This window comes from Lissotriton vulgaris, chromosome 1_2 (assembly GCF_964263255.1).
Source record: "Lissotriton vulgaris chromosome 1_2, aLisVul1.2, whole genome shotgun sequence".
Taxonomy (NCBI): Eukaryota; Metazoa; Chordata; class Amphibia; order Caudata; family Salamandridae; genus Lissotriton; species Lissotriton vulgaris.
In genome coordinates, this window is record NC_141686.1 from 19775775 (window position 1) to 19789109 (window position 13335).

The 13335-nt window shown below is 45.0% G+C and overlaps 1 protein-coding gene across 2 annotated transcripts in view; it reads left to right on the plus strand.

Moving 5' to 3' along the window:
* FBLN1 (fibulin 1) overlaps positions 1–13335 on the plus strand; it is a 911174-nt gene that overhangs the window by 293504 nt on the left and 604335 nt on the right. For both annotated transcript variants that reach the window (XM_086952749.1, XM_086952748.1), the window contains exons 9-12: positions 3877–4020; positions 4153–4281; positions 5421–5546; positions 7704–7823. In XM_086952749.1, coding sequence (XP_086808875.1) covers positions 3877–4020; positions 4153–4281; positions 5421–5546; positions 7704–7823 — 519 coding nt within the window. The remainder of the gene's footprint in view (positions 1–3876; positions 4021–4152; positions 4282–5420; positions 5547–7703; positions 7824–13335) is intronic.

Consider the following 13335-nt stretch of genomic DNA (forward strand, 5'->3'; position numbering starts at 1 on the left):
ACACTTGACGCAGTCTTCTCTTCCAGCACAGACATCGCCTTCAGCCACGCCACAGAGCTTCAATGGACGGACCACAGCTGCGTCCACTTCACCTTCAAGAGAACGACGACCCACCACCACCAGCAACAGGCCGCCCGCAGAAGCTGGAACAAGATCACAGCAGACCAGCTCGCCACCTCCCTGAGCCAGCACCCTCCTGCCAGCTCAGCGAACCCCAGCCAGGCCGCCGACAACCTCACGAAGTGGATCAGCATCTGCGCGGACGAGCTCGCCCCGCTGAGGACCCCGCCCAGCAGACCCGGCAGCAAGAAAGCCCCGTGGTTCACCGACGAACTCAAGAGCTCCAAGAAGAACTGCCGAGCCCTCGAAAGTCTGGAGAAGGGAACCCACACCGGACAACAGGACCACCTTCAAGCTGGCCACCCGGAAGCACCACCAGCTGATCCGCGCCGCCAAGAAAACTGCATTCAAGGACCGGCTGGACAACAACGCACACAACTGCAAGGAACTCTTCAACATCGTGAAAGAGCTATCCAACCCCAGCGCAGGAAACAACGACATCACCCCATCGCAAGACCTCTGCAACTCCCTCGCTTCATACTTCCACAACAAGATCGCGGACATACACAACAGCTTCAACAACCAACCAACGCACACCAAGACCGAACAACCACCCCCCACCACCACCCTCCACGCCCGGACCCCGATCAGCACCGAAGACACCATCCGCACGATGAACTCCATCCACTCCGGATCACCGACCGACCCCTGCCCTCACCACGTCTTCAACAAGGCCGACGCTGTCATCGCACCCCACCTGCGAGACATCATCAACACATCCTTCGACACCGCCACCTTCCCTGAGAGCTGGAAGCACGCCGAACTCAGCGCTCTACTCAAGAAACCCACAGCGGACCCCACCGAACTCAAGAATTACCGCCCCATCTCGCTCCTCCCGTTTCCAGCCAAAGTCATCGAGAAGACCGTCAACAAGCAGCTGGCCGCCTTCCTCGAGACGAATGGATCCCTCGACCCCTCACAGTCCGGCTTCCGAGCCAATCACAGCACCGAGACCGCCCTCATCGCCGCCACCGATGACATCCGAGCCCTGATGGACAACGGAGAAACAGCGGCCCTCATCCTCCTAGACCTCTCCGCGGCATTCGACACTGTCTGCCACCGCACCCTAGTACAGCGCCTCAGCAACGTCGGAATCCAGGACAAGGTGCTGGAATGGATCATCTCCTTCCTCGACGGAAGAACACAGAGAGTCCGCCTACCACCGTACAAGTCAGAGGCCTCCGAAGTCATCTGCGGCGTCCCTCAAGGATCCTCTCTGAGCCCCACCCTCTTCAACGTCTACATGAGCCCCCTCGCGGCCATCGCACGCCAACACAACCTCAGCATAATCTCCTACGCTGACGACACCCAGCTGATCCTCTCCCTGACCAACGACCCCGCCACTGCAAGAGCCAACCTGCACGAAGGGATGAAAGAGGTAGCCGAGTGGATGACGACCAGCCGCCTGAAACTGAACTCTGACAAGACGGAGGTCCTCATCCTGGGCTCTTCACCCTCCGCCTGGGACGACTCCTGGTGGCCTCCCGCCCTGGGCACCGCACCCAAACCGACAGACCATGCACGCAACCTGGGCTTCATCCTGGACTCCTCCCTCTCCATGACCAGGCAAGTTAACAATGTCTCCTCGGCGTGCTTCAACATCCTACGCATGCTACGGAAGATCTTCTGGTGGATCCCCACCGAGACCAGGAAGACCGTCACCCAGGCCCTCGTCACTAGCCGACTGGACTACGGTAACGCCCTCTACGCCGGTACCACATCCAAGCTCCAGAAGAGACTCCAGCGGATCCAGAACGCCTCAGCCAGACTCATCCTCGACATCCCACGAACCAGCCACATCTCCGGACATCTGAGAGACCTTCACTGGCTCCCCGTCAACAAAAGAATCACCTTCCGCCTCCTCACCCACGCACACAAAGCCCTACACGACCAAGGCCCGAGCTACCTCAACAGCCGGATCAACTTCTACGCTCCCAAACGCCACCTCCGATCAGCCAACCACGCCCTCGCCGCCGTCCCCCGCATCCGAAAAGCGACTACAGGAGGAAGGTCCTTCTCCTACCTGGCCGCCAAGACCTGGAACTCCCTCCCGACCGACCTGCGTCTGACCCAAGACCACCTCTCCTTCAGGAAGAAGCTGAAGACCTGGCTGTTCGAGCAGTAGAGGCACCCCCCCTCCCCCAGCGCCTTGAGACCCTACGGGTATGTAGTGCGCTCTATAAGTGTCATTGATTGATTGATTGATTTTAGTTGAAGGGGCAAAAATCGAAGTTAGGTCCGATTTATCTCCTGCCACAGCGAATAGGCAGTGGGAACTTGGCAAGCGGATTGCGCCTTTAAGGGCGCTGGGAGCTACAGTTCAACTCAAGTTTCCAGCATTCTTGAAAGTTATGTGGCGGAATAAGATGCATTCTTTTAGGGTGATAGAAGATTTAGACATCTTTATGTCAGGAGTCAGGGCAGCAGCCTGGCTCGTAAGGTATAAGTGAAGTGACTCGAACCTGGTTAAATGACAGTGACGATCTTAGGTCAAACCTTATTATATAGTAGAAATTATTGCGAAAAATTGTATCTAAAACTACACCACTATGGCTGGCAACCTAAGGGCTTTGGCCAATCGGAAGAATGGGAGGGTTTTCCAGGGGGGGGTCTTGGGGGTGGGGTTGGTGCGGGTCCTGGGGGGAGGGATGGGTGGTGGTGAAAACACGAAACAATTTCCTGAGAAGCAGTGTCTTGAGTTTGGCAAAAATAGCAGACAGAAATGCCCTTAAAATCCTAGCCAGTCAATGCTTTGATCGTAGTTAATGACCTGTTTGTCACAATTTAGGTTGCTATGTACAGCGATGCATGAAACATGCAGTGGGGAATGAGATCTCCCAATGTCAGCTCAGCCAGTTCCATCTTTCCTCTTTTGATTCCTTCTGCTCCTGTGGGCTCTAGTCTATGGCTAAAACTGCCAGATTGAAATACAGGAAATTTTCTTGTCCTTACATCAGGAAGTTGTGATGGCTCACGTCCATAGACAGACAGGGAGCTTCCCAATGGTCATCTTACTAGGAGGAACCATACTCTTTTTCTCGGAGTCATTAAAAAAGATACCTCTTATCACCTCTTGTCACAGGAATAGATCAGTCCTCTAGATCCAAGCATCATTTTGACATAATTGGTACTGACATGTGTGGCCATTTTAAAAGCCTACAGAGAAAACAGACACGGCACCCAGGCGATGGACAGGGAGCCTTTGGTGGGAGGGAATCAATGATGGGTAGTTTAGGATGAATTTTAGCGAGGAACACACATTTTCTTTAATTTATAAACCCATAACCAATAGGGAGTCCAACAGCCAAAGGGATTTTATTAAATTGAAAAAAATAAACTAAATTATATTGGTACGGTGCATGCCAGGCATGTTTGTTGCTCAAGTGTATCAGGTAAATACAGATCGGATACCTACAAGTGGTGCATCTGTCAGGACAGCAATTGCAATTAGATGCAGGCTGCGAACATTCCAGAGCCGCATGTACATAGCTTCTTCCATTCAGAGAAGACACTGTCTCTAGAAACATCAACGCAAGAAGGTGGAAATGGAGGAGGACACTTTTCTGAGACATGTACTTTTCTCATGCCATGCTATCCCCTTAAGGACGTGCACCATCTCGTCCAATCCTTTCACTGCTTAGATGTCTCGGGTGTTTTGTGGGTTCCTTGCGTTCCTTGGGGTAGCTGCTCTCTTTTACTCTATGCAATCAGCAGGTGAGTTGGTGGAGCTTCTAACCCTGGTCTTTGTCAATGCAGATATCAATGAGTGCCTGCGTACCAATCCTCCTTGCCCACCGGGACAGACTTGCATTAACAACGAAGGCTCTTTCACCTGCCAGAGACATGTCCTAAACTGCGGTAGAGGCTATCACCTCACGGCAGATGGCTCAAGATGCGAAGGTAACGCCTAAAATAATGGAACAAAAAGCAATCAATGATAACTTATACACAGAAACTGCTTATCCTGCGTTCGTCAGATCGCATTGGACTGAGGTTTTTTTGTTACCACCATTTTTTTGCTGTTTTTCCTAGATATAAACGAGTGTGCAGCAGTTCCTCAACCATGCGGAGAAGGTCATGTCTGTAACAATTCCCCGGGAAGCTACCGATGCGAGTGCCGAGCTGGCTTCTATTTCGACACCATCAGTAGAACTTGTGCTGGTAAGCTGCATGGTCCAATCACTGGCAACTCTTAACGTAGAGGCAAACATAAACTTGGATGTCTTGTGACAGGGGCATCGAAGGCGGGAGCCATTCCTTTCTGTTGGCAGCACGATCATAATGTAATTAATTGTACCTATAGAATTGATAATTACACAGCTCAAAACTGAAATAATGTATTTGTCTACAATAAAATTTAGTGTCTTATATTGTGGGGCCACTTCCTCATAGTGAAAGAGGTAATGAATTATTCAGCCCTTACGCACTTGCACTTTGCTAACATGTATGCTGCGACGTAGACTGCATCGCATAATGAATGTATTTTGCACCTTTTAGGCTACTGCTTGTATTTTTTCCAGGGGTCCGACTGAGCGAGATTCACTTTTTATCTTTATTTTAAAAGAAATTGTTACAGGATGTCTTGTATTTGCACTTTCAACTGTCTTGTGCGCATTTATGAATCTATTGTGTACAATGAAAATTGTAACTGTTGGGTCTCTGCATATACTTTGTACATATATTAAATATAGATATCGAAGATTCTGTATAATGAAATTAAAGTTTTTAGAGTATTGAACGGTATAGGTTGACCCAAACTGTTTTATCAGTAAACCATTACAATGGTGAACTCGGTCTAATATCTGCGTACTTGCACACTTAGTTTAAGCAAGCTGCTTGCATCTCGTATTGCTTAACAAAATTGATGAATTTATGGTTTAACATGTATTTAATTTTTATTTTAGCACTGGATGATTAGTTAAATCAGAGCCTTTTTATTTGTTTATTCTTTATGTGGAACTCCTGGGAGCTCCTAATCATAATAAAAATTGATTGATTGAGTCAGCCCTTTCTGTCTCAGTTCATTGTATGACTTTTCTAAACAACCACTTTTGATGCACAAGAAAGGCAGCTGTTAGTTTGATTTTATAATTTGGGCACCTGTATATTTGGGTTGTGGCAGGGGTCTCGGTTAATTTCACATAAACCACCAAAGATCTGTAAGTTAAACGTTTAACTGCCATCAGCTTGTTTAACAAGGCAACCAGCTATTTACCACACCCATCTGCTGTTCTGATTGATTTAACATTAATTTCTATTTGGAGAAAAGGAGAGTTTAATGTTTTGTTTTAATGTTCTAGATATCAATGAATGCCGACGCTATCCAGGACGCATCTGTGCCCACAAATGTGAAAACACTCCAGGATCTTACTACTGTAGCTGTACCGTTGGCTTTAAGCTGTCAATTGATGGAAGGTCTTGTGAAGGTATGTTACAGCATGCATTGAACCCAGACATGTGGAACAAATGGAAGGCACCTATATTTATATGAAAACTTCATTGTTAAGCCTCTAGGACAACAATAAATTCCATGGTGGTAAAGTTAAGGCTTCAGTTAGAGGCATTAGTCTAGTTCAAGAGAACAGAATTTATAAAGTTATGAAAAAAGTGTGAGAAATTACACAGAGGGTAGAATGTCCTGAACCTATAAATAGTGCTGGATAATATGACATGCAAAAAAAACCTAAAAATACTAAAATGATGTGAAGCCAGTGTTAGATAATATTTAATATACAAGTATTTTATTCTGGTGGGGGATGTGGGTTACAAGCATTGCCATTAAAACAATAACACCGTTTTTCTAGATCAAAAGATTGATACATAGCATGGAATGTACAAACATTTTTCAAAAATATCTCGTGGTGCTCGTGGTGTGCGTGATTTTAAATAGAAACATACTGGCTTGTCCTCTGTCTTGAATATTTGGCTAAATGCAAAGCTTCATGGAAATCATTTTGAGCTATTAATGGAGTACTTGACAAGCTGCCTATTTTTGGGATTCAGGAAATGATGAGTTTGGGAATAAAAATGGGGCCTGGTGTTACTGTAACTTTTAATTCATCTTATATCCTTGATGGCGCAGCCGATATGTTTATTCTTTAGGAGACGTCAATATTTTCTGTAAGTTGGAAATCTAAGAAAAAAATAAGAATTAGTAGCATTCATAGCCGTAATGTTACCTTACACACTGTACCTAGGTTGGGCAAGATTTATTTTCCCACTGACTATCTTCAGTGAGATTTACAGTCTGGGTCACGGCACATGTCAAGAACCACCCAATACAAAGTTCTATTGTTGGGGACAAAGCTCTTGGCCAGGTTAAGGTTGGTGGCTTCTCATGCAGAGGTTTCTTCTAAAATAATTTTGTCTCAGGAATGAGTCTTGGTCTCAGGAATGTTGGCATTTGTCACAACCTCTTCTTAGTGCCTTTCTTACTTGTTTTGGAAGACATCACAACCTATTGGCAGGGCTGCCACCCACCCTAGGAGGCCGGAGTTCTCAAGGTACCCCTATAATTACAAGCACAATCAGAACAGCCTTTGCGACTACATACTCCATATACACAAAGCTACCCTAGCAAATGAATAATGGTAATTGAGATGCTACGGATTCCTGGAGTGCCTGCCACTTTGAATCTGGACTGAGGATCTCAAGAAATGTCTGGAAGAGTAACTTCAGATGTCTTGGATTAGGCATTCCTTTTTGTATCCTTCTTCAGTCTTTGGAATCTTTGCTGTATTTTGTGCCTATTCGAATTGCTGAAGAAAGAGGAGTCTGTATAGACGTTCCCCACACTTAATCCACATGTGTGTTTTTTCTGGGGAGGTTGAGCAACTAGTCATTTAAAGAGGCTGCTAATACATCTGGGTGCCCTGTTCACAGAGAGGAAAAGGTTGTCTCCCGCAGAGTTTATTCTTCAACGTACTGCACTTTACGTAAGACCCCACAACCATTGTCAAGCTGTAGAGATCAAGTCTTCTCAAGGCCTAGGTCTTTTTTGGGGAGCAGCAGGTGGAATTGATTTAATCATGGTTGTAGCTCACTGTGCACGGGGCCTTGGGTTGAAGAGACTAAGTGGCCCAAGCAGGACACAAAAGGACTTCATCAATTTTAAATTGCAGCCACGAGCTTGCACAAAAACACACAGTAGACTGAGGGAAAACTCAGACGCTGTATTGTTAAGCTTAGAGCAAGCAGTGTGCTAAACGGCAACCATGACAAATTGATTGTAACTAGAATAATTAGTTATTGGAGAACAGAAACCACTGTGTGTTTCTCTTACTGGGTCAAAAACCTAGTTGAGAGGTTAAGATTTTTAAAGAGGTCATTCAGATGGATTTTTCAACAGCAGCACATTAAATGCAACAAGTATTTGTTTCATAATTGACGTTCACATGCTTTGGGCAGTGGTGTTTGGGAGTTTGCATGAATGATCAGGCTGGTACAATGACTGGAAAAGTACACACAAATAACATTGGGTTCTGTGACTTTGAAATCATATTAAAAAATAAAGTGCAAAGTATCATAGTACCTCTAAAGTTAGGACGTGGCATTTTTACAATAACATGTTTTTTTCTTTTCAGATGTGGATGAATGTAGGGACAATCCTTGTAGCCAGGAATGTGCCAATGTATATGGTTCCTACCAGTGTTACTGTCGTAGAGGTTACCAGCTGAGTGATGTGGATGGAATCACATGTGAAGGTAAAGATCCAGCATAAAATGTCAATTTCTTTGTAATAAATACTTGCTGCATCAATGGTCAACTCTGCAATAAACCTTTCATTTAATTATATTGTAGATATGCTCTTCACACCCAGTAGGCTAATTGAATATGAATATGTTGGTAAAGTGTCTAAAACCATGTAGCATGTGATGCTGCTGAGCTATCCATGTTTCTGCAAGGAATATGTTTAAAAAACACATCCCTGTCCAGGTCTATTTCCACATTCACGAGAACAGATTTCAAACTATTACATTTTTCTCTTGCATTCTGCAAGATTTCTCCAGTTTCAATAAATAAATAAGAGTTGGCAGTATAATGTGAAAAATATTCAAAACATTCTTTACCTGTCCACTCGTCCTATGTCTTGAAAGTGCATTCTGATAAAGAAATCTACATAATGCACTTACTTTATTCTTCTATTGACTTCATTCTATAATTAGGGTGAGCCTCGAACAGTGGGAAAGTGCTCCTTAGCATTGTTTTTGAGGGGTAGGGTTATTAAACAAGTACATATAGCTATGATTTTGGGCCTGATTTAGTTCTTGGTGGATGGGTTACTCCATCTCAACGGTGATGATTATCCTGTCCGCAGAAATATAAATGCCAGTGGATATAATGGGATTTATATTTCGACGGACGGGATATCTTTTACCATTGTGACAGAGTAACCCGTCCGCCAAGATCTAAATCAGGTCCTTAGCGTTTTGCAGCATGAATCATTTCTGGATTCGCATGATGTGCATCATTCCGCCATCGAGTGGTTGAGTCTGGAACTCTCCTCTTCCTTAGTAGTCTATTCTCTGTTTTCTTTCTTTGCTTTTTTTTTTTGGGTGTCGACATTAGACATCCTCCCCGGAAGTCCCCACACGGGGTTACCATCTTCAGATTATTTCTTTCCACCTTTGGATCTGAAAGCCTTGCTTAATCTCTCTAATCATCAAAAGTAAGAAGAAGAAAGAAAAGAGGGGATCGTTGAGAAACATGAAAAATTAGCAAAGATCATGTCATATAAAGGGGAAGGAATGCTTATCCACAGATTTCTATAGATTTCCACCTAAATGCACAGAAGTAAGTGGAATGTGTTTCGAGCGAATTATGGAGAATGTGCATACATGGGTTCCCTGTTCTGAGTGAGATGGAGAACACACCTTTCTGTTTCTGCCCATGGTGCCACCACAAGTTTGCCTAGAGGGACAGCCATCAAATGTGCAATCTCTGTCTGCAGAGAGACCACAAGATTGAAACCTGCGAGGCCTGTGCAGATTTCAAACTGAAAATGCTGAGGGCACAAGAAAAGCAAAAGCATGGCCAAGAGGAACCCACCATCATGCCGAACGAGAATGCTTGGACGCCGATAAAGATATCATTGACATTAAGCCTGAATTTAAGAAGTCGAAAGAGAAGCGCACCCAAGTAGCCCTGAAAAAGATGGGCGCCGTCGAGCTGAGAGCTTCAAACTCCAGATCACAAAAGACTGCCTCCATGCTAAAGGTTTTGCAGACTAGAAGCAAGTTGAAGCAAAAAGAGACCCTCGGGTCCCATTCAAATCATATGGCAAGTGGTCGACGCTCCGAGAAGACACTTGCATTGAAAGACCACGATCGAAGTCTAAAGAAAGCAAAGAAGTTGTCAGTCCAGGTAACGCCAGTCAAAATTTTGACACCAAAGAAAACATTGGTGACTATACTCAACACTGGCAAAGTAACCAAACGTGCCACAATCCTCCAAATAAAGAAGGACTTTGACACCTCTCTCCAGGGATTTTGAATACAGTTGAAACCTTTGGTGGAAAGTGCGCAGAAGGAGAAAGACTCTGGTGAGCTTGACCCCCTAATGATGCCAGAGCCTGTGAATGTAAATGTAAATGTTGTATACTTGTAAAGCGCACAGCTGCCCACACCGCAGGCGTTCCGGCGCTGTATACCGCTGGTGAACCCGTCCTGGCTTTCCCTGTGAGATGGTCCCTTCTGGGCACCCCCAAGGTGAGACCAGGCATCCCCGGCGTTGAAGGGGCCGTTGTGAAGATTAAACAAGCTATTGCCCAGAGTTGCAGAGTGGAGCCCAAGGTTAGAGTAGGTGCCGAGGCGAGAATTATCAAGCCTGCGGAAATTTTGACCCAAGACCCTGCCGCGTTGGGAATCGAACCCTGCTCCCGGGCCGATCTCAGCTTCCGGGTCTGCCGCCTCTAACCATTGACAAATAACAGAAGAAGGTGCCAGTACTGATAAACATAACTTAGGACTATGATTAATCCTCCACAAACAGAAAATCGAATTCCAGAAAGGGAATGCTTATTAGTCGCAATTTTATTTATAGAAAATCAACAATATTTTATAAAATTCATTTTTACATTTAAGGAAAAAACAATGGGAAAAATCAAGATGAGAACGGACACATAAGAATACAGTTACTTAAAACGATCCACCATTCAAAACTACAATCATATCACATTCGCCACACATTCAACACATGCAGACTTAACTCAAACATACCATATATTCATTATCTACAAGGGAAAAGTGTATAACTCTAACTGCCTTAGTTAAACAAAACGTTCAGAGTAATTGGTTGAAAAATAGTACAAAACCAAGAGATTTTACAATTTCAAACAATCATTGCAAATAAATGTAGATAGGTAATGTACAACAGATGGCAAAAAGTCTATAGATGGACGTGACTCTTAATTACAAGGGCAGACCAGTAAGAAGATAGGCCTATAAAATATTGTTGATTTTCTATAAATAAAATTACGACTAATAAGCATTCCCTTTCTGGAATTCGATTTTCTGTGTGTGGAGGATTAATCATAGTCCTAAGTTATGTTTATCAGTACTGGCACCTTCTTCTGTTATTTGTGATACAGGCTCAGCCTTGCTGATTAGAGCCAGCCCCATTTTGTTTCCGCCTCTAACCATTGAGCCACACTTCTCCACAAGAAGGGAAGGACCCAAAGTTGCAGGGCCTGTTCCGGGACATTGAAGGTTCCAAAGGCATTGAAGAAAATGGCAAGACCTTGATACTGATTCACCTGAGGAAGGCATGGACTCCTATCTGTCGAGGCCTTCTCCGCCTGATGACATTGCCATGTTTGACCAACTGACAAAAAGGGCGGCAGTGTGGTATGGAGTTCAGTTGTATGAGGAGATGTTGCAGATATGCTTTCTGCTAGAAATACTCCTACTCTCTCAAAGTGAGAACCAATTCCTGCCAATGCTCCTGAGTATCTTGGACCAGGGGGAGAGGCATTCAAGGAACCAGCAACTTGCAGGTCAGTGACACCTTTGGTTGAGAAGAAATGCAAACATTCTTCAAAGGACTATGCAAACATTTGGGGCAATGCAGTAGCAGACTCCATCATTGTAGCCACCGCCAGCGAAAGAGCCAATGCCCTGACTCACTCTGGACCACCCCCAGATGAGGACAATAAAAAGGACATAAATGGTGAGGAGAAAGTTAGAGAGGGGAGCTGCAACACCGTGGCGCATTGCAAACTCAAATGCCTTACTTAGCAGGTATGCCTTCCAACAATGGAAAGAGGTGTCTGGGTTAATAAATAACCTACCAGAACTATATCAGAAGAGGGCAAGCAGGAAGGGAAGAGCATAGCTAATGCATGCCTAAAATCAGCACTCCACGCCATGGACACATTGGCTAGAGAGATAGTGCCAGGAACAACTTTCAGGAGGCACACTTGGTTGAGAATCTGGATTTAAGAATGGGGTTCAGGCCAACATTATCTATAGCCCTTTCAATGGAGAATACCTGTTTGGAAGTGCAGTAGAAGACACACTACTAAAATCCAAAAGAGCAACAACACAGCAAAATCGAAGGGGGCTCTACTGTTTAGAGGGCAGCAGAGAAGGGATACAACCCCCACTAGAAGACAGACAAGAAAAGGAGGTTTTCAAACCATTGCAGCACATCAAGCCTTCCAACACGCAGGTCAGGCGCAAGCACCGGTACAGATACCTCAGAGGCAGCTCTTTCACAGGTGAGCAAGAGGCAAAGGACATCCATCAAGAGCGGCGGCAGCAGTAACCAAGTGACTCGCTAAATCAGTATTCCCCCACACACACACACACACTACACCTCTGGGGGGGGGGGAGAATAGGAGCTTTTCTCCAGTAGTGTAGGGAAGACACATCAGACTAGAGGAAACTCTACATCATACAATACAGGAACTGCATAGAACTGGGAAAACATCTATCAAGTCTTTTTCCTTAAGCATACAATCCACATGAAAGAAGAGAAAACCTATCTTTGTCAGGAAGCAAATAATTTGCTACATTAATAAGCAATAGAAAAGGTGCCCCTAAAAGAGATCAGCCAGGGAATCTACTCAACATACTTGCTGGTATCGAAACCAGACAAGTCGCTATGGCCCATACTAGACCTCCGTGTTCTAAATAAATTTATAAAAGCAATGAAGTTCAAAATTAGAACTCCACAGGAAATTACCCCTAAATTCCAGCAGGGGGATTACATAGCAACCATAGACCTAAACGACGCTTGACTGCACATCCCAATGAAGCACAGGCACAGGAGGTTTCTGCACTTTAAAATAGACAAAGCACACTACCAATTCAGAGTGCTACCAGTGTTCCCAAACCATTTACCGGCAGTCACTGCTCGCTCGAGAAGAAAGGGAATACATGTGTATCCCTACTTATGTGACTGGATGGTGAGGGTAAGCTCCAAACACAAGTGCAGAGACAGCATACGAACATTGATGACGACACTCCACAGGCTTGGGTTCACCATAAACATGGAGAAGTCTTAATCCACGCCAAAGCAGGGCAGAAGAAGCTCTGCTTGGGAGCGATAATAAACACTGTGCAAGCGCAAGCATTTTCATGAGAGAAGAGAGTTCTAGCTATAATTCAAGAGCTTGGTTACCATATGGGTTATTCGCTGTTGGTGAGGACTGTGGGGACATTACTAGGGATGATGGCTTCCTGCATACCATTAATATCACATGCAAGGTTACACAAGACCAGTCCAGGAATGGGTCCAAAGTCAATGATCACAGCTGATGGGGAACTGGGAAGATATAGTGATTGCCACACAAAGAGTGCCGGAGTAAATGATGTGGGGTAACAGGACGATTGTAACAGCACGAATACTGTTTATACCACTAACACCAACAGTGACCATCACCACGGACGCCTCCCAAATGGAAAGGGGAGCATATATGAGGAAGCTCGACATCAGAGAACCATAGAAACCACAGGAAGGAATAAAACACATACTTCTCCTGGAACCAAGGGAAGTGTTCCTAGGCTTAAAATCTTTCAGAAGCAATTGTGGAACAAATCAATACAAATTCAAACAGACAATACAACAATGATGTTCTACCTCAACAAGTGGGGAACAAAATCTTTCTCCCTCTCATGGTTAGCACAGGAGATATAGAGATGGACCATCCAGAGAGAGATAACCATGACAGCAGCACTTCTACCAGGGGTAGACAACGTGGAAGCGGACAGACTG